Source organism: Neoarius graeffei, chromosome 6 (assembly GCF_027579695.1).
Source record: "Neoarius graeffei isolate fNeoGra1 chromosome 6, fNeoGra1.pri, whole genome shotgun sequence".
NCBI lineage: Eukaryota > Metazoa > Chordata > Actinopteri > Siluriformes > Ariidae > Neoarius > Neoarius graeffei.
This window is the reverse complement of record NC_083574.1, coordinates 44,369,286-44,392,013: the sequence shown is the minus strand read 5'-3', so window position 1 is coordinate 44,392,013 and position 22,728 is coordinate 44,369,286. Positions and strand designations below refer to the sequence as shown.

Here is a 22,728-nt window from a genome sequence, read left to right as displayed (position 1 = left end):
AAAGAACAATTCAATTGCTTCAAATTGGTTAAATCAACTTGAAATGGTTCTTACTTGATGCGATTGGTGAGATTTGCAGGCTAAGAAGAAGGTTAAGAACATGACCTACTTGAATGGCCAGTGAGCTGATTGTGTGTGTGTGTGTGTGTGTGTGTGTGTGTGTGTGTTCCACTGTTATGGAGGAACCAGCAGGGATGTGTGGCATTATTGAAGGTGAGCATGCTTTTTATAGCAGGCTGAACCCTTTATGTACTTAGCACCACTGTGGGGGATCATGACGCTGTTCAGCTCACTGCTGTTTGATGACACTAATATCTTCTGGACTGTAGGTTCATCGTCGTGCTCTGAAATTAAAATTCTTGGCTTGGCCATAAACCAACATCAAACCAAAACCAAAAAAAGCCCCCAACGTTCTTTATTATATCTTGCAATTGCATAAAGTACACTCACCGGCCACTTTAATAGGAACTCTTTCTTGACTCTCAGCTTCCTGTTCTTGGCTGGCAGGAGTGGAACCCAATGTGGTGGTCTTCTGTTGCATGCGAAGATGCTTTTCTGCTCACCACTGGTGTAAAGAGTTGCTATGAGTTACTATATCCTTCCTGGCAGCTCGAACCAGTCTGGCCGTTTTCCTCTGACCTCTCATCAACAAGACGTTTCCACCCACAGAACTGTCGCTCACTCTGTGTTTTTTGTTTTTCGCACCATTCTGTGTGAACTCTAGAGACTGTTGTGTGTGAAAACCCCAGGAGATCGGCAGTTTCTGAAATACTCAAACCAGTCCATCTGGCTCAAACCAACACCCATGCCACAGTAAAAGTCACACTTTTTAAGATCACAATTTTTCCCATTCTGATATTTGTAGTGAACGTTAACTGAAGCTCTTGATTTGTATCTGCTTGATTTGATGCATTGTGCTGCTGTCAAGGGAACGGCTGATTAGAGAACTGCATAAAATGGCACGTGTATGGTGTTCCTAATAAAGTGGCCAGTGAGTGTAAAGTAGTGTTAAGAAACTCTAATAATAATTACTGATTAAATAATTAGATTAATGGCTGTATAAACGGTAGTAACTGGCTGCTGGTGTACAACGTGTGTTACGGATGAGGTAATGCCGGTAACTGTGATGTAATGTACGTGTGAGCATTAGAGCTGCTCCTGTTCAATGAGTACAGAGAGAAACTAGCAGCCACCAGCTCTAATTCTGATTACAGTTGAGCTGTATTTTGAAACGGTCCATTCAGTGGCCTGCCTACTTCCTGGAATAATTCAAGGTTTCTCAGATCTGCTGTGATGCAGGATGTATACGCAGAGTGGGTGATATTTTATTTATAGATATTTTTTAATTGTTCCTTTTCTTTGATTTCTTTTGACATCCTGACAGCAGCGAACAAATCAAATGCTCTGATCCGGTCCGAATGGAATGACTGGATGACCTATCTGTCAGTCTGCTTACCTCTGTAGGTGCACTCATTGATTGCACTTGACCAGAAGGGTTGCCGGATTTGGTTGGCTTAATCAGTGTCGTCATATATTTAGCATGAAATGTCAGCATGACCGTGATTACTTCAGATGGGGGAAAAAGACCAAATTGTTTTTAAACGAAACCGAATTATGTTGTGTGCATGCACCATTTTTCACTTGAACATCAGAATCTAACTGACTCATGCTGGTTTCTCCAAAATATCTTTAACAAGAAAGGAATCCTGAGACTCACTTATTTTCATTCATTTCTTTTGCCTTACTTTTCTGTTATCAGTGCTCAAGCTCCTTTGCTTGTGCGTCATTTTTTTGCATATCTGAGCAGACACCTAATTTATTTTCTCTGTGCTTTCATTAATGCATGATGTTCTTTAAGTATATCTAGTATCTGGGGGGCAGAGGTGGACAAAGTACCCAACTTCATTACTTAAGTCAAAGTACAGATGCCACTGGTCAAATGTTACTCCGATACAAGTGAAAGTTGTCCAGTCAAATTTTTACTGAAGTACTTGCTTTTAAGAATACTTGCAGTGCTCAGCGTAAACGAGTACCCCTTTGAAAAGTAACATTTTAAGCAATATCTCAATGAACACAAACAATTTCCAAAATGTTGACAAGACAAAGTTTAATATAACATCTGTTTAACTTATAACGTGAAAGTAAGGTTAATAATGTAAACTTAGATTACACATTTTTCAGTTTTACTCAAATTAGGGTGGTGCAAAAATGAGTACACCCCACAACAAAAACTACTACATCTAGTACTTTGTATGGCCTCCATGATTTTTAATGACAGCGCCAAGTCTTCTAGGCATGGAATGAACAAGTTGGCGACATTTTGCAACATCAATCTTTTTCCATTCTTCAACAATGACCTCTTTTATAGGGTGTTCACACGGCACATATTTGCATCGATGCTGCACCGATGTATTTTGTTGCGATATATCTTACAACGGTGTAAATTTTGTGGACCGTTCACACGTCACAAACCTGCTTACTAGAGAGAAGCGTGTTAGCACCGGTGCAGCCCCACTTGTGTTCACACGGCAGTTTTTGCGACCGTGCTATACGATAGTAATAATGCGGAAATGAAATATGCGCATGCGTGAAAATGTACTTCCTTTTCCCGGTTGTCATGGCATCACCAAGTGCCGGGAAAACAACGTGGATGAAGACACCAGTCTTGCCAGATACTGCTGACGTTTTCCAGCCCAAGATGTGTTCAAATCCGCCAAAATGCACTTAAAACCGCCCAATCTGGCAACACTGGAAGACACGCAGTTCTGTTGTTGATATTCGCCATTTTGGAAGCGCAAAATACCAGGATGCAAATTACGCAATGCTCGTATGTAATCAACTCTCCTCACGCGTAGCGAGTCTACCCCTGTAGCGTTCAGACGTCCCATTTTATATCGGTGCTGCCCCGCAAACTAGCATTTACTCCGGAGTAAATTTCTTAAACCACCTCCCGAGCAGGGTTAGATTTGCACCGGTTTAAGCAGCTTTCAGGGGCTACACTGGTATAACTTTGTACCGTGTGAACGCTCTACCGGGGCAGCCCCGGTGCTACACCGGAGTAAAAGTTGCTGTGTGAACACCCCTTTAGTGACTGGATGCTGGATGGAGAGTGATGCTCAACTTGTCTCTTCAGAATTCCCCAAAGAAAATAATTTCTTTCCACCACAAAGGTGAAGGCTACAAGATGATCAGCAAAGCTTTACTTACCAGTCAGAATACTGTAGCAAAAGTGGTACAAAAATTGAAGAAAGCTGGAACTGCAACCATCTCACAGAGACATCCAGGTCGTCCACGGAAGTTAACACCTCGACAGGAGCGTCTTCTGATGAGAAGGGTTGAAGAAAATCGGCATGCAAGTTCACTGCAGTTATCTAAAGAAGTAGAAAGCCAAACTGGGGTGACTATTTCCCGTGACACAATACGGCGTACACTGCAGAGGAATGGCATGCATGGATGCCGTCCACGAAAGAAGCCTCTCCTAAAGCCCAGGCACAAAAAGCCTGCCTAGAATTTGCCAGGGCCCATGCTGACAAAGATGAAGACTACTGGGATTCTATACTCTGGAGTGATGAGACCAAGATAAATGTTTTTGGAACTGATGGCTTCAAAACTGTACGGCGTCGCAAAGGTGAGGAATACAAAGAAAAATGCATGGTGCCTACAGTGAAACATGGTGGTGGCAGTGTCCTTATGTGGGGCTGCATGAGTGCTGCTGGTGTCGGGGAGCTGCATTTCATTGATGTCATGAATTCACAGATGTGTTGCTCTGTACTGAAAGAAAAGATGCTACCATCACTCTGTGCCTTTGGTCACTGTGCACTTTTCCAACATGACTAAACACACATCTAAGGCCACTGTTGGATTTCTGAAGAAGAACAGGGTGAAAGTGATTCAGTGCCCAAGTATGTCTCCTGATCTGAACCCAATCAAACACCTACGGGGGAATTTTGAAGAGACAAGTTGAGCATCACTCTCCATCCAGTCACTAAAAGAGGTCATTGTTGAAGAATGGAAAAAGATTGATGTTGCAAAATGTCGCCAACTTGTTCATTCCATGCTGAGAAGACTTGGTGCTGTCATTAAAAGTCATGGCGGCCATACAAAGTACTAGATGTAGTAGTTTTTGTTGTGGGGTGTACTCATTTTTGCACCACCCTAATTTGAGTAAAACTGAAAAAAATGTGTAATCTAAGTTATATTATTAACCTTACTTTCACATTATAAGTTAAACAGATGTTATATTAAACTTTGTCTTGTCAACATTTTGGAAATTGTGTTCATTGAGATATTGTTTAAAATGTTACTTTTCAAAGGGGGTGTACTCATTTACGCTGAGCACTGTAAGTGTTAAAAGTACATTTTCTGTCAACACATTGTTGTATTATTGCCACAACGCTTACAAAACCTAATGCCGTGACCAAAGACAGAAATGTGAATTCACAAAATGAACGCATGCTGTGCCATCATGGTATTTTAATGTTAAGCTAGCTAGTCAGTGAAACTCCACCTGACATGCTAGCAAACTCTTTTCAAACTCGAAATCGTATTGGGTAGCTAACGCTACTAGAAAAAGAGATTTCTACATTGTTTATTTGGCAAGATTATGCTAAAACATTTCTGAAGTCCTTTCAGAAATAAGTTAACATTATTCATGTTAGCGTAACTCCGTTTTTACATGCTAACTAACAGTGTCCAAGTTAACTAGCTATGTATTAACGTTCGCCATGGACAAGGCTACGGCAACTTGGCGGGCAAATCCATAGAAAGTCATTTGACTTGCAACGTTGTCGCTAGCTCTAAAAGCCCATAAAACATCTTCACTGCAAGCTTTCTCTTGGAATAAAATGTTTATATACCTCAATATGCTTCCGCAGGTTGGACGGAGAGTTTTTGTAAGCCATGATGTGGTTCGTTTTCAGCAAACATAGTAAATGAAACAAATCTTTAATCCTTTCAGAAAACTGAAACATGGGTTCTAGGTATAGCCATGGGTGCAAGCATTCTCCAGAAAACCCACCTCCTTCCATTCTGCCATCAGCTGATTGTGTTCAAATAATGCTGCTGAGAAATCACTGAACTTGGTTTTATCCAGTCTATGGACGTGATGTGACCCTAGTGATTACTGATAGACTGTCTCAGTGTCACCTGCAAAAAAATCAATCACATTTTAGAAAAGGAAAAAAAGACGTCCACTTTCAAAGCTATTTCGAAGTAACGAGGACCTTGACAGAAATGTAATGGAGTGAAAAGTACAATATTTGTCTTTCAAATGTACAACCCCGATTCAAAAAAAGTTGGGACAAAGTACAATTTGTAAATAAAAACAGAATGCAATAATTTACAAATCTCAAAAACTGATATTGTATTCACAATAGAACATAGACAACATATCAAATGTCGAAAGTGAGACATTTTGAAGTTTCATGCCAAATATTGGCTCATTTGAAATTTCATGACAGCAACACATCTCAAAAAAGTTGGGACAGGGGCAATAAGAGGCTGGAAAAGTTAAAGGTACAAAAAAGGAACAGCTGGAGGACCAAATTGCAACTCATTAGGTCAATTGGCAATAGGTCATTAACATGACTGGGTATAAAAAGAGCATCTTGGAGTGGCAGCGGCTCTCAGAAGTAAAGATGGGAAGAGGATCACCAATCCCCCTAATTCTGCGCCGACAAATAGTGGAGCAATATCAGAAAGGAGTTCGACAGTGTAAAATTGCAAAGAGTTTGAACATATCATCATCTACAGTGCATAATATCATCAAAAGATTGAGAGAATCTGGAAGAATCTCTGTGCGTAAGGGTCAAGGCCGGAAAACCATACTGGGTGCCCGTGATCTTCGGGCCCTTAGACGGCACTGCATCACATAAAAAAAAAAACCCTCAAAGTACAGATACTTAGTGTACTTAAATACAGTACTCAGATGTACTTTGTTACTGTCCACCTTTGCGTGGGGGGCATTTCTCCACATGTTCTTTCTCTCATTGTGCCTGTGTCTCTTCTCTCATCTTTGTTTGTTTTTCTCTATTTTCTTCTACTTTTTCATGAATTGTGACGGTGGCTCATTATTGTCTGTGGCTGGTGTTTGATGGCCCCTAATTGGTCACGCCACCTGTTGTTTTACACTCCACTGGTTCATAGATTGACTCTATGCCTGATCTGGGGCTTGTGCTGTCCCCCTCGCTGCCATCCACCAGTCTGAAAGAGCCAGTGCACCTGGCATCAGTCCCTGCATGGAGAAAGGTAAAGAGCATGCATAATCCCTGACACTGCCTTCATGTTCCATGTCTTGCTACAACGATCTGCATGCTTTAGGAGGACTTAATTAAACCTTGTGTGCTACTTATCAGCTCGTCAGACCAGTGATGATCCTTCTAATCCCTTGCTTTCAGCACTTATTGGAAATCCTATGTAAAGAACATGTTTATAGTTCAAACAGGGGAACAAGTACGGCCAGAGACGCAGGAACGTGCTCCAGCAACATGCTATACCCTGCTATGTTCTCCATAGTAATCTCTGTGGATCTAGATTGATGTATTGATCTAGAGTAATGTACATATTTGAGAGTTAAAGATGAGGATGTACCAAATTATGGTTCAAAGTTTACATAATTGATGATTTAGATTTTCATGGATTGAACTGAATTTAAGATATTGGACTTCCCTGGTCCTTCCTGATATATTTATTTGTTTTACTTACTTTCCCTCCCTCCCTCCTTAAAAATCATCTGCAGTATTTAATAAAAGTTCAAAGCAAATTGGAAGTTGGATAGATTTATAGTGCAGCACTGTTGAATTCTTCTCAATTCTGATTGGTCAGAATCTGAGTACCTCCACCAACCTTGTTGGAGGAGGTTATGTTTTTGCCCCCATTTGTTTATTATTTGTCTTTATTGAACGTAACCCAAAGTAGTCAATGGATTTTGATGAAATTTTGAGGAAAGGTGGGCCATGGGCCAAGTAACAATCAACTAGATTTTGATACAAATCTAGGTATGTATGCAAATCCAGAATTTTTTTTTTTTTTTTTTGTCGTCTGTTCCCAACGTTACTCAAAGTAGTGAATGGATTTTGCTGACATTTGGTGTACAGCTTTAGTATTACCCTAGGTTCAAGTGATCTTTATATGCCTCCGCCACCGTAAGGTGCAGGAGGCGTTGTGTTTTCGGGTTGTCCGTCTGTCCGTGCGTGTGTGCGTCCATCCGTCCCGAAACCTTGTGAATGCGATATCTCAAAGACTAATGAAAGGAAATTCACCAAACTTTCACCATTTGTGCGCTTTGGGACAAACATGAACTGATTAGATTTTGAGATCAAAAGGTCTAAGACCAAGGTCACTGTGAGGTCAAATGTCTGTCCGAAAACCTTGTGAACACAATACCTCTAAGGCAGATGAAAGGAATTTCACCAAGCTTTCACCATTTGTGCATTTGGGAACAAAGATAAACTCATTAGATTTTGAGATCAAATGGTCTAAGGTCAAGGTCACTGTGAGGTCAAATGTCTGTCTGAAAACCTTGTGAACACAATATCTCCAAGGCAAATACAAGTAATTTCACCAGGTCAAGATCACTGTGAGGTCAAATGTCCATCCCCAAATCACAACTTAAGGCGTGTAGTCTACCGGGCGGAGGCATCCCCATCGACGCCACTGGCGTCGAGTTCTATCTAGTTTTTTTTTTTTTTTTTTGATGTTACGTGGCTTGGTGGAGGTATGCACTCTTGAGTGCCCTTCTAGTTAATTTTCTGTAACAGCAGCTGATAGTGCCATCTGTAAGGCAAGTCACAGGCAAATCTATGTGTTTTTCTTTAATACATCCTCGTTTCTATAGTAACAACTTGCACAGATTTGTATGGAGGATGTTTACAGTTGACAACATTACATGGATAAAAGTATGACCTGTTGTTGAATGAATAAAAAAATGTTAGTAGTGTTAAGTATGAGCGAAATAAAACACCTTGGTTGTTAAAGGCTTCGGGAAGGTACTGACCCTCTCCACCCCACCCCCCGACCCATTGATTATTTTCTTACAAGAGCACATCCCTGAAAATGTTTTTTATTTATCCGTCACATTGCCTTCCTGTTGATTGGCTTCAGTGAACATCACTGACCTGTTCATCAGCTGGCTGCCAGAGCTGTTAGAAATTTAATTTCAAGGTTGACCTTTTCAATAGTGATCCACTCAAAAGAACATTCTTGACTGAAACCTAAAGTATGCCAGTTTGTCTGTTTTACGATTGGGGAAAATTTACTTCATTTTTACAACATAGTCAGCAACATACGTACAGCCTGTTCTCTATCAAGAGCACTTATCTTGCATGAAATAGGTACTTTCGGACCAAATAGTTCTAGGGTTTGCATTCACACGGCCAGCATGAGCGCTGAATGGACGCAAGCCGGCCGACGGTTGCTATAACGACGTCGCTAGTTTGTCGTTTTCATACAAAGGTGTAATTTTTCCACCAATGTTCTTGTTTTACTGTGAAAATGGCAAACTAGCAACATTAGGATTTAAATTTGTGCACTGTATAGTACGTTTTTTGTGTTTCGTTCACGTTTCTAGAGAAACTGATCATTCCACTGGGCCGTAGAATGGGGAGACCAGGAAGTGTTGCGTGCTGACAGGAAATTCTTTATTGTACACGATTATAAAGAGCAAATTTGTGATGAAAAATACATACTGATTGCTTAACATATGTTGTTCTAACATGTTCGTGTGGATTTATTATTTTATAGGCCAAGAGTTTTCTTATGTAATAGATTTAAAAAAAAAAAATGGACAAGTTTAACTCTGATTTTTATTTTTTACCTAGACACATCAAAATCGTGCTGTATATAGGTATAAATCGTCACATATACAGTAGGCTCAATAAAGCCTGGACTTCATTGTCGCTCCATTTGTCCATTTTCCCTCGGTCCCCATTTTAAAACTGGCAGTTTCCAGTGCTGCATAATGCAGCATGCATTGGCTCATGTGTTCAAACCATCATCTGGACCAATCAAAGTCCTTCCCACGCCATGTGGCGCATAGGGCGGCGCCCACCTCCATTTCCGTAGCCCTCGGCCTCTCGCCTATTACATAGCTAGGGTTACAGTGGGGGGGGGTTGGTCCTCTGGTAAGTGCGCGAGTTTGACTCCCCACTCGCATCTGTATTGCAGCGTGCCTTGCCAGACGGCAGTAGGTACTATTTTTATGATGGTCTTTGGTATGACCCAACCGTGAGTAGAACTCACGATCTCCCGATCGAGAGGCAGACACGTTAACCACCAGGCCAACTTGCGGTTCTGGACCAATCACTGTACACTTGCATCACTCATGGTGGTTCTTGTGCTGAGAGAGAACCTACCCTGAAATAGGATCTAAAAAAAAGTCCCTCAAAACAGCATTCCCAGAATTACAATCATCCTCAGTTCCTGCTCACAAAAAACGAGGATCTTCCTCTGGTCTGAAAGCACCTTTTACTCACAAAGCCAAAAAAAGGTTGTAATTTTGTTCAGTAAACGCAATAAAGTGTGAAGTGATGTCCTGTAATCATCTGTGGCCAAATTGAGCTCTGATTTATAGCTATAGTGCTGTATTAAGTCAGTGTAATAACTTTATAGAACCATAAAACTGTCCCGCTTGCGGTCAGTTTTCCGTTTCTAGTTGAACAGTAAATAGACTCGCTTCTATAAAGGTGAGACAAGAAATCCATGGTCTTTGATTGTTGTTGTTTCAGTTATTAGCTCATCCGGCCGATAGACGATGAGCTTATGCCATCGTATTGTCTGTTGTCCATCCGGCGGCGTCCACATTTCACAAAAATAGCTTCTTCTCTCTCAATTCTTCACCAATTTTTATTCTTTTTGGCAGGAATGTGGGTCTGCCTGGGGTGCATAGAGCTTCTACCCAGATTTGCATAATTGCAATTAATAATGAAGATATGGAGTAATTAAGCCCTAAAAAGCAGTTTCCACACAAATCGCTTCTTCTCCTTCAATTCTTTACCAATTTTGATTCTTTCTGCCATGAAGGTAGGGGGACCTAGGGTGCATATAACTTCTACCCAGATTTTCTTCATTACAATTATTCATGAAGTTATGGACTAATTAAACCTTAATGAGCAGTTCACCAAAAATCACTTCTTCAGCCAATTCCTCGCTGTTTTGGATTCTTTCTGGCAAACGGGTCGGTATTTCTAGGGTGTATAGAGCTTGTAACATATTGTGCAAGGTGGCCCACTTTTGACCGTTCCTTCTGGACTAGACAGGGCCGGAGTGAGCTACGCCGTCATTGACGGTCTCGTTTGATTCTGTGCTTCAGATTAAGCTTTGCAAGCAGACTTATGAACCATTTGTTTATTTTGTGTGTGTTTTAACCATTCCTGATGTGTGAAGCCTGACTGACCTGGATTTGATCTGAAACCATTTTTTGTTTTTCCTTCAGAATTATCCTCACAGCAAATTTTCATTTTCCTTAACCATCAGTTTGTACCTGTTGTATGTGTTATTCTGTCATTCTTGAGTCACTGTTATCATTACTCAACTAGCCAGAGTGTGAAATGTGTGTGAATGTTCTGAATTGTGTGTGTGTGTGTGTGTGTGTGTGTCTAAGCTAAGTAACTGTGGCTCAAATTTGCACACGTTTGTGGTTAATGGTACGAGATTTGAGAGTGATGTGGCCCATTTCGCTCCTCTCCTGTCTCTCTGAAGGCTAGCAGGAGCAGCGATGGCCTGCGGAGCTGCCCTAAGAAAACCATTCTGCTCTATCCTCCTCCATCATCTTCCTCTCCATCGCTCTCTCAACACACACAGGTGACACTATGTACCATGTATTCAGCATGACGCCCAGCTCTCTGCTGCATTCCTTCACCTAACCTCTTCTCGCTCCATCTCATGTTGGAATTCCTTTTAGAATTTTGAACGAATCTTTGACCTAAAGGGTACCCCCCCAAGCATTAATTATTAAGCATTCCAGATTAACTCTCACAATGATCTGTTGCGTTTATCTCTTCACCTTAATACACGCCTTTACAATTTTCATCTTCAGATCACATTTTTATTAATATTCCTCACACTTTTGGTAAAACACAGCCTACGTGCTGCATGCTGAATGGTTGAACAGTGTGTGGATGGAGACCATTACAGACTTCCAAAGCAAATCTCATTCAGCTTCATAGTAATACTGTTAGAAAGCAGTTTCATGCAGTGTAAGGGCCCGGTCCCACAACACCGATAACTATAACTACACCTGTAACTCCAACTGTGACCATCCCTCTGCCTGAATTTAGTTCCAGTCTGGAGCAGTCACACCACAACTATAATCCCCACTATAATATCACTTGGTTCTGCCACTCAGGGAAATAAATGCATGCAACTTAGGAATAGTCGTGGAAGTTTTCTCCAAGTGTTAGATAGATTAGATTAGATGTGCAGCATGTCGTTCAAAACAACCCATGCACACACTCCAATGGTTGTGGCTGATATAATACAAATAGGTCACGGATTATGGAAATATAATAAAAAAAGGATACAAAATACGGAGTGGTTATGGATTTTAACGCAGGTGCTAATAATTTACGGATTGGTCACGGCCGTTTCAGTATATTACAGATTGGTTACTGATTTCATACGGGTGATTTATCACGGATAAAAAATTAAGAAGTCTAAAACAAATGTTTGGACTGCCGAAGTTCATAATTAAAATATCTTGCCTGCATTTATACGTTTACTTTATTAATTTACTATTGATATTTCACAGAAGATCACATATCTGTAAAATAAAATAATCCGTGCTTTATCTCATCTCATCTCACTATCTCTAGCCGCTTTATCCTGTTCTACAGGGTCGCAGGCAAGCTGGAGCCTATCCCAGCTGACTACGGGCGAAAGGCGGGGTACACCCTGGACAAGTCGCCAGGTCATCACAGGGCTGACACATAGACACAGACAACCATTCACACTCACATTCACACCTACGGACAATTTAGAGTCACCAGTTAACCTAACCTGCATGTCTTTGGACTGTGGGGGAAACCGGAGCACCCGGAGGAAACCCACACGGACATGGAGAGAACATGCAAACCCCGCACAGAAAGGCCCTCGCCGGCCACGGGGCTTGAACCCGAAACCTTCTTGCTGTGAGGCGACAGTGCGAACCACTACACCACCATGCCGCCTCCGTGCTTTGTGTTATTATTTTTTTTATTTTTATTTTCCGTGAATCTGTATTCCATGACTTCATGATGCAAGAAGGATGTACAAAGATTCCCGGGAAAAACGGCACATACTCAGACAATGTCACATGTAAATACTTACCTGATTGGTCAGATGTTTGATCAGATCAGATCCAGGTCTGGAAAAATCGCTCCAGAAGCAATCTCAGCGATACGGATAAACCCAGGCCTGGGCTATAGGTCTCGTTATCAGTCTGGTGTGACCACCAACCACATAAACTACAGCAGACCAATTTATTTGTAGTTATAGTTATCGATATTGTCAGACCGAGCCTTAACATACACAGTTCTGAGATGTGATTGTGAGACATTTCAGCAGACAGGTTATCGGGTGTTAACAAACCGGACTTGATCTTTGTGTTGTCAGAAGGATGTTCACAAACTGGTGATAGATGAACATGACAGTGATGGTGATGACACCTGGGATCAGCTGACATTCTCTTACAGGGTAACTGAGATTAGAGCATGGCTTGTTATGTATTACATACCGCTTGAAAGTTGTTTGCGTGTTTGGTTTGGGAGTTAAGTGTCTTGGGGCGCTTGCATAACAACTCCACATATACTCACTCTTTCTTTGTCTAAGGAAACCAGAGTTCAGTTACTTCCAAGTAGGAGTAAGGTGATGTGTTGGTCTGATGATATTATGAAAGGGACTGAGAGCTTGAGTCACCATGGCAAAGTCAATACTCCTCTATTTTTGTATAAATATTTTGAATGCACTGTGGTAACCTGATGGCCGGTATAGTCCAACAGATTTGCAACCATGCGACCAGGACACCACACTCGTGCACAGATATTACACTAAAATTCGTAAAGGTCCAGCTACATAAAGTTCCTCGCTTACAAAGACCCAGACAAATGGGGCTATCCGTCATGAGTAAAAGGCAAAAATTGTTACCTTTATTGAAAGTGGTTAACTTTTTAATGATTAGTTTATCGCTATAAATATGATGTCATTGGAAGCGGTTATGTTTTCTTTCATAGTGGCACTTAACATTACCACGCTGGAGGGGGACAACGTCTTAGAAAGCGAAAATAGCTTGAGTATAGTTAAATTTATCTAGTATTTCCTCTAAGATTTACAATAAACAATTAATAAATGGGTTTCCAATCCACCTGTTTCTAGACGTTTTTAAATAATTGTGTTCTGTTGGCAGATAATTCTTTTCATTTTAAGCATTTATTTCTACAAAGAAGTAAATTTAATATTTGCCAATAGAACAAGCAAATGTGAAAGCTTGAAAAACGGGCTGAATAGTCTTTTTTTTTTTTTTAATATTTGATTTATAATAATCTAAACTCATAATTAAATAATATTGGCTGGCTTTTTTTTCGTGGTCTATCAGATATATTCCATTCAGCTAGCATGATATTGAACTCGTCTTCGACGAGTTCAATATCATGCTAGCTGAATGGAATATATCTGATAGACCACGAAAAAAAGCCAGCCAATATTTTTATTATTATACATACACACTCTTCATATCAGCACATCCACATTCTCGAAGGCCAATGCTAGCTTACCCGCAAGTTGGCGCTGTCAGCGCGGCAGTGAAGTCACCTTCCAAGTGGTGCAGGGTTCATTAGCGCACCACTGAATTCACCTTCCAGACACTGTAGCGTTCATCAGTAGCACAGGCTAACAACCGAGAAACTAAGATTTCTGTCTACAGACTCTTCTTCCATGCCCACTCATCACAGCATTTTTCACTCAGACTTAAGTATTCATTTCCCGATGTAATTTACTTTTAAAATCAACATCGACAACTACACACAACCGAGCGACCTGGCAGCCAAAATTCTCTCAAAATCTTCCGCTTTTAACGAAGCAAACCTCGCGGCCATGTTTGTTTACAGACTGTCGGTCACTCGGCTAACGCAGAAGTTTTTCATCTCTGATGTGTCTCTCTCCCAGTTTTTTGATGTCTGTTGGTATGTTTTTTTTCTCTTGTAAATATGCGTGAAGAATATATAATGAAGTTTTGGTAGCCTGTCGGGTGTTCAGCGCATCTTCGGTTTCAGTTTTTAAGTTTATTTATTTAGTGCTTAAACCTAACACTGGATTAGCCTCATCTTCTCTCTTTCCTGGCGGACAAAGAAATGATTGTGAGCATGCGCAGCAGAAAAATTGTCATTGGATCTTCGCATGAGCTCCGATGTGTGACTTCGTGTTGTCTTGTTACAATATTGCACGCTCATTCTCCATTGGGGAAAGTGGCGTAATACATGGAGGATGAGTGATCTGATAATGTATGCTTTTCGATAAACCGACTAGAAGGGAATAAAATACATGTTTTTATTCCATGGAAAAAGTAGCCCGTATAATAATAATAAATTGTATATGGACACAAGTGTTTTACTGGGAAATATATCTCTCATATTTTTCATACGAGCTACATCCGGAACATCGAGAACGGCAACCATGACACATTTCTCTATATGTCACTTGTGAGGAAATTGATGAATTGTTTCAATACATTTGGGTATGTTTTGTTTGTGAATGTGTCTGTATAATAAAAAGAAAATCACACACTGGCTTGAAGATGTGAAGTTTATCTTCTCGGGTTGAAAAACTCACATTTCATATTAAATACATCGCGAATCTGAGTGACAGATTTCCCGGTATTTCACTCCGACGACGTCACTCCTAGTGTTTTCCCGCTGAATAGACGCGTGTTGTCAAAATGGCGAACCAGTTCAACGTTAAATTTTTTTTTTTTTTTAATTAACTTGCGTATTTTTTGTGGATGTGTCCATGTAATATAAATAACATTTACACGGTGGCGCCAAGATATGAAGTTTATCTTCTCATCTCATTATCTCTAGTCGCTTTATCCTGTTCTACAGGGTCGCAGGCAAGCTGGAGCCTATCCCAGCTGACTACGGGCGAAAGGCGGGGTACACCCTGGACAAGTCGCCAGGTCATCACAGGGCTGACACATAGACACAGACAACCATTCACACTCACATTCACACCTACGGTCAATTTAGGGTGTATTCAGACCAGGATAGTTCAATAGTTCACTTGCTTTGGTCCGAACCAAATGTTTTTTTTTTTTTTTTTTTCATTTTGGTGCAGTTCGCTTTCACACTGTACATTTTAGTAAGCGGGCCAAAATCTGTCAACAAAGCCACGCACCCTGAGGTCGTTCAGCTATTGGTCAGAGACGACACGCGCACAAAGCGTTAAGTTCAAAAGTAGTCACGGAGGATAGCGCTGATGAGCGCACATCATGTTGTGACAGTTCTGGCTCTTCACGCAATAGATGAATTTCTTTTTTGCGTCGCTAGTACCGCCACTTTTTGAAAGAATGTCCCTGATTTTAATGTAGGTCTGACAGAGTTTCTTCACTTTTAGCCGACATTGTTCTGGGGAGCGCGTGAAGCCCTTCTCCTTCATTTTCTCACTGAATACAGCAAACACGTCGGCATTTTTGTGTGTTCTCTCCAAAAGCTCAGATATGTGGACATCTGCCCATATATCCACAAGGGTGCGCGTTTCTTCCTCGGCCCACGTTTGCCCCCTACTCATTTTTTGTACTCTGTAGTCTAGCCTACCACTGGTCTGAATGACTGAACGACTGTTGTAAGGTTCCCTTGACAACTGAAACAGTGTTTGCACTTTGCGGTGGAGTGTCAAGACTCTGTTTCCCATAATGCTGGACAAACGATGGAAGCTCCCGAGGTACAAAAAAGCAAAACTGTCGGATTAGGTCCGGTCTGCTTTCACACCTCCAAAAGATCCGCACCAGGGTTCCTTTGGTCCGGACCGAGTCCGACCTTGCAGCTCGGTCTCGGTCCGCTTGTTTGGTCCGGACCAGAGTTCGGTGGTTTGTATTCAGACCAACCCAAAAGGTCCGGACCAAGGGAAATTTGGTTCGTTTGGTTGTTTGGTCCGGACCAAACAACGTAGGTGTGAATACGCCCTTAGAGTCACCAGTTAACCTAACCTGCATGTCTTTGGACTGTGGGGGAAACCGGAGCACCCGGAGGAAACCCACGCGGACACGGGGAGAACATGCAAACTCCGCACAGAAAGGCCCTCGCCGGCCACGGGGCTCGAACCCGAAACCTTCTTGCTGTGAGGCGACAGCGCTAACCACTACACCACCGTGCTGCCAAGTTTATCTTCTCATGTTGAAAAATCTATAATGTACATTCACCACTCGAAGATAAACTTCATAACTTCACGCCACCATGTAATATCTTCTATATAGAAGATAAATTTGCCCATATTGAAGATATTTTCACTTGCTAAGATATAATTTTTTTTTACAGTGTGCTTTGGACTAGCATAATTAAACACTGAAGAGACAAAATAGCTTCTGACCTTGAAGCGAACAATAAACCCATACTACTTCCATCCAATCAGCTTTTGAGTTCTTCATTAACATTTATCAGCAAGCCCATCATCATTTCATGAATCATTCCACAGAGGGTAAATGAAGTTTAAAAAAAAATCGATAAGTCTTTCAAACTCGTTCTTGATGAACTTCCTTGAGCTAAATAATTGATACTTGTGATTGGTCAGAGCAGAGGATCTGCTCCAGAAGCCTCCATGTGTGAAAACCTGGATTTACAGCTATGACTAGCTTTTTCCTTCATTGATCACTGTACGTTTTTAGCGATTTTTTTGCTCAGTTTGAGCCGTGAAAATACTTTGCTGGGTTCACGTGCAGATTCAAGTCCGCCAGGTGATGAGTCCTGCTTTAAGGGTTCTTCCTTGAAATACCATAAGAAAAAAAAAATTAAGCAATATGAAAATAATAGCTCTAGAACAGACCTGGGCATTTTACGGCCCGCGGGCCGCATCCGGCCCTTTGGTTCATTCTGACCGGCCTGCGTAAGGTTAATTAGAAATGACAAAATAAACGTATTTTCTAATTTTACCTCATGCATGGACTGAATGTGCATTGCTTTTATTTTGAAGTTGTGTTCAACAAAAACGCAATGCACGCGACATGAACATGATATGAAATCCTACTTCCGTAATTTGTCCAGACCAACCACAAACTTGTACGTCATCCTTCAAACGGTCCAGCCAATCACATAGTGTGACGTCACCAGCAGGCGCCCGAGCCGATCTGTAGATCTGATTCCTACACCGAATCGACTGATGATCATCTGTCAGCTGTGCTTCGCATCTCCACCTCAGACATTCAACCTGACTCTGATGCACTCGATAAAGACCAACAGAGACTAGATTTCTCTCACTGAACAAATAAAAAACTGAAAAACCCCAAATGAGGTGATTAGACTACAAATGTGGGCATCATTATTATAATATGATGTATCTTGCTTGATATTTGGAGTAGAAAGACAACATTGTGATGTCTTTATTGTGTTTTGGGGTGAATGTGACTGGAAAAAAAAATGGTACAAACGTTCACATTTTGTTAACCATTGTTTTGGGAAATTTGATTGAATAAATGACATTTTTTGTAAGGCAACCTTGCTTTTTCCAGACTCTTAGCAGCTTGTAAAAACAATGTTATTTATTGCTTTATATAAAGAAATACAATTAATATTATGCAGAATTTAGTTCAGCCTTTTGGTCCGGCCCTCCACAAAATTTTCTGTTTCTCATGTGGCCCCATGGAAAAAATAATTGCCCAGCCCTGCTCTAGAAGTACAGCTATAGAAATTGGTTTATTGATCTTAATGACTACAGTGTTCAGTAATGTATCTCGAAATTGCACTTGCATGCAACACCTCTTCTGAGAAATTCCTGAGCACTTAAAGAACATTCATACGAGCACTTTAACCTGCATGGAAGTTGATGCAATCTGAAGATAAACCAAATGTAAATGGGAGCTTCTACGAATGATCATTAAAATTTGATTTCCAAAGAGGTGAAACACTAATAATGAACGCATGATGAGTGTATACAAATGTGGATAAGAAAAAAAAATGGCATGACTTACATTCAGCCTCAGTTTTTATAGATTTGATTTTCTGTAAATGACTATTTCACAGATATGATTGGAGAGCATGACGACTAATACCTGATCAGTTTGGACACTGCCTCAGACTGCCTATTTGTTTGCTCGACTAGAATCCTGTCTATTTTAAAGGCTATAATGTAAATGAGGTGAATTTGCTTTGCGTGCACACGCGTGTTCTCTCCACAGGAAAGCGAGTTCAGATCCGTGGAGCCTGTCCATGTCGCTAACGTTCAGAAGAGAGCTGAGACGCTAACCGCTAAGTTTACAGGGCAGTCCGACAAGCCTGACAAACCCCAGGTATAGAGCAATACAATAATGGATCGATCAGTTAATTGGTATTGTTTTTAGACTTGGTTCTGCATGGTCTAGACTGGGTTTTTTTGTTCCCCTGCTGGCTGAAAGGCCTGAAGGGGGATTATGTCGTGCCGATGTCCGTCCGTCTGTCCGTCCCGGGAAGGGTACCCACCTTCTGAAATCAACTCCTCTCAATTTTTGGACGAATTTCTCAAAACTTGGCAAAAGGCCTTGTTATATGACAGTAATACGCATATTACTATTTAATTTCATTTGTGAAAATTTTACCAAAGTTTTGACCCTTGATTAAATAACTTGTACTTTGACAATTTCATGAGGGTGTACGTTCTTCTGAAATCAACTCCTCTCACAGTTTGTGGACAAATTTCACCAAACTTGCCTAAAGGCTTTGTTGTATGACAGTTATACGCATATTAAAGTTCATATCACGGGTAAATTCAGGAGCAAGATCAATGTAATTCTCCTATTTTATATTAAACTTTGTTCAAATATCTGTAACATTCTGCATTCTCTGCAATTTTTTTACCTTGCGCAATACCAGAAAAATTCAGTTGAAATCAAGCCATTTGAGGCGAACTGGTCCGCCTCTGAAAAAACTTGCCATTTGGATTTCCTGGGAAACATTGGTTTTCGTGACATCGCGTGCGGGACGCCTCCCTCTGAATCCTACGTCAGCCTGGTTTGTTTGAGAAAACGACCTGGTGGTTTTCTGCAAATTTCTTCGTTATCGCGTAATTATTAAAATGGTTAACAGATGTATCATAGGAGGGTGTAGCAACACCAATCTTGATGGGATTAGCACTCAGCGTTTTCCAAAAGACCGGACATTGAGAGAGAAATGGGTGCGCTTGGTCTACACAGGCAGCCTGCTGGCGCCTCTGCAGGTAACGTCACGAATCTGGCTCCAGACTCCTCCCTTGGGATTTTTCCAGACGCGTTTTATTATTATTTTTTTTTTTCTGCTGTAGACAGATGACCTTGTGCAAAATTACCCTTCTGGATGAGTGTGTAAAGGGACATACTTTCATAATAAAAAAACAAAAAAAACAAAATTGGTCCAGAATATGCCCTTTTAAAATTTCATTTAATTTGGGCAAATTTTACCAGAGTTATGCCCACGATTATTAATAAAATTGTACTTTGGCAATTTCATCAAGGTGTGCTTATTTTCTGAAATCAACTTCCCTCACAATTTTTGGAGGAATTTCATGTAATTTGGCAAAACGTCTTTAATGCCCCGCTAGCCGAAAGGCCAGCGTCCGTCCGTCCTGGGAAGGGTACTCGCCTTCTAAAATCAACTCCTCTCACAATTTTTGGAGGAATTTCACGAAACTTGGCAGGATTCTTTGTTATATGACGGTAGTATGCATATTGCAATTTCGTTCAATCTTTCGCATTTTACCAGAGTTATGCCATAGTTGCCAGCGGGTGGGGGGGATATTGTGCTCTCAGAGCACTCATTGATTAGTCTGAAAGACTCTTTTTTAACATCTTTGACACAATCAAACCATAGCTGGGTTTGTCCACACCCCATCTGTCATGACCAACCAAATTCAAACCAGACTTGAAAATCCTCATCTAACCCAACTAAACACACACTGAAGAAAACCTGACGCTACTAATAGTCTAATAGATATGTTATGGTGAAAAGTACAGCAATCAAGTCCTCGGTCTATAAATTGCATTAAAATCTCAGACAGCTCCATAAATCCACCTTGTTCACCATATCGTATTCTTCCCAAACATCCTGTTTTCATTTTGTTTGATCCCAGTTTTTTCCTGTCTGAACAAAGCAAGTGCTTTTACCTCATTTGCATCAATTTTAGTGTACATGTACAGTGGTGCTTGAAAGTTTGTGAACCCTTTAGAATTTTCTATATTTCTGCATAAATATGACCTAAAACATCATCAGATTTTCACACAAGTCCTAAAAGTAGATAAAGAGAACCCAGTTAAACAAATGAGACAAAAATATTATACTTGCTCATTTATTTATTGAGGAAAATGATCCAATATTACATATCTGTGAGTGGCAAAAGTATGTGAACCTCTAGGATTAGCAGTTAATTTGAAGGTGAAATTAGAGTCAGGTGTTTTCAATCAATGGGATGACAATCAGGTGTGAGTGGGCACCCTGTTTTATTTAAAGAACAGGGATCTATCAAAGTCTGATCTTCACAACACATGTTTGTGGAAGTGTATCATGGCACGAACAAAGGAGATTTCTGAGGACTTCAGAAAAAGCGTTGTTGATGCTCATCAGGCTGGAAAAGGTTACAAAACCGTCTCTAAAGTTTGGACTCCACCAATCCACAGTCAGATTGTGTAGAAATGGAGGAAATTCAAGACCATTGTTACCCTCCCCAGGAGTGGTCACAAAGGACTCCAGGAGAACTTCTAAGCAACTGAAGGCCTCTCTCACATTGGCTAATGCTAATGTTCATGAGTCCACCATCAGGAGAACACTGAGCAACAATCATGTGCATGGCAGGATTGCAAGGAGAAAACTCTCTCCAAAAAGAACATTGCTGCTTGTCTGCAGTTTGCTAAAGATCACGTGGACAAGCCAGAAGGCCATTGGAAAAATGTTTTTTGTGGACGGATGAGACCAAAATAGAACTTTTTGGTTTAAATGAGAAGTGTTATGTTTGGAGAAAGCAAAACACTGCATTCCAGCATAAGAACCTTATCCCATCTGTGAAACATGGTGGTGGTAGTATCATGGTTTGGGCCTGTTTTGCTGCATCTGGGCCAGGACGGCTTGCCATCATTGATGGAACAATGAATTCTGAATTATACCAGCGAATTCTGAAGGAAAATGTCAGGACATCTGTCCATGAACTGAATCTCAAGAGAAAGTGGGTCATGCAGCAAGACAACGACCCTAAGCACACAAGTCATTCTACCAAAGAATGGTTAAAGAAGAATAAAGTTAATCTTTTGGAATGGCCAAGTCAAAGTCCTGACCTTAATCCAATCGAAATGTTGTGGAAGGACCTGAAGCGAGCAGTTCATGTGAGGAAACCCACCAACATCCCAGAGTTGAAGCTGTTCTGTATGGAGGAATGGGCTAAAATTCCTCCAAGTCGGTGTGCAGGACTGATAAACAGTTACTGGAAACGTTTAGTTGCAGTTATTGCTGCACAAGGGGGTCCCACCAGATACTGAAAGCAAAGGTTCACATACTTTTGCCACCCACAGATATGTAATATTGGATCATTTTCCTCAATAAATAAATGACCAAGTATAATATCTTTGTCTCATTTGTTTAACTGGGTTCTCTTTATCTACTTTTAGGACTTGTGTGAAAATCTGATGATGTTTTAGGTCATATTTATGCAGAAATGTAGAAAATTCTAAAGGGTTCACAAACTTTCAAGCACCACTGTATTGTCCTGTGCATACATTCTTTCCTTCAGTAGAAGTACCGATACTTGTCAAAATATACTCTCGTAAAAGTAGAAGTCTTGATTCAACTTCTTTACTCAAGTAAAAGTGCAAAAGTACAGGTTCTGAAATGTATTCAAAGTAAAAAGTAGCCCTTTGAAGGACATTTCTACCATGTGTTTCTGTGCAAAGCTAACTGAACCTCATATACATTTATGTGCAAAATAATAGCAGTGTGTTTTTAAAACAACTGAGAAAAAGCTCGATCCTCATAATAGCATTTATTTCCATATACACAAAGGCACTGGGAGCACTGCACATTCAATTCCAAATGAAAACATGAACAAAATATCAATTTTAAACTGAAAATGAAGAAAAAATAATCATAGGCTCTTCACAAAAATAGCAGTGTCTGCATTTTCATTTACAAACTCCGAATATTTACAGTCTAAACTGAAATTTGTTTACAGATTTAGCTTTTCCGTTAAACACTGAACTAATATTTAGTTGTATAACCTTTATTTCTGATAACTGCTTTACATCTGTGTGGCATGGAGTCAACTAACGTCTGACACCTGCGAAGAGATATTCCAGCCCAAGCTGACTGGACTACATTCCACAGTTCTTCTGCATTCTTGGGTTTTGCATGAAAAACAGCATTTTTGATGCCACTCCACAAATTCTCAATCGGATTGCGGTCTGGAGATTGGGCTGGCCACTTCATAACAGCAGTCTTGTTGGTCTGGAACCAGGATGTTGCCCACTTGCTGGTGTGTTTGGGGTCGTTGTCCTGCTGAAACATCCATTTCAAGGGCATTTCTTATTCAGCATAAGGCAACATGACCCCTTCCAGTATTTTGATA

At 40.7% G+C, this 22,728-nt stretch overlaps 1 protein-coding gene across 17 annotated transcripts in view; it reads left to right on the top strand.

Annotated features, from left to right (window-relative positions):
• Positions 1–22,728, top strand: part of mical3a (microtubule associated monooxygenase, calponin and LIM domain containing 3a) — a 307,065-nt gene that overhangs the window by 186,317 nt on the left and 98,020 nt on the right. For 11 of the 17 annotated variants that reach the window (XM_060923703.1, XM_060923704.1, XM_060923705.1 and 8 more), the window contains 2 exons: positions 6,145–6,246; positions 10,696–10,797. The exons of 4 other annotated variants lie outside the window; for them this stretch is intronic. In XM_060923703.1, coding sequence (XP_060779686.1) covers positions 6,145–6,246; positions 10,696–10,797 — 204 coding nt within the window. Of the gene's footprint in view, positions 1–6,144; positions 6,247–10,695; positions 10,798–12,585; positions 12,667–18,349; positions 18,461–22,728 lie in introns of all 17 variants that reach the window. 2 more of the 17 variants (XM_060923717.1, XM_060923710.1) reach the window with 2 other exon arrangements.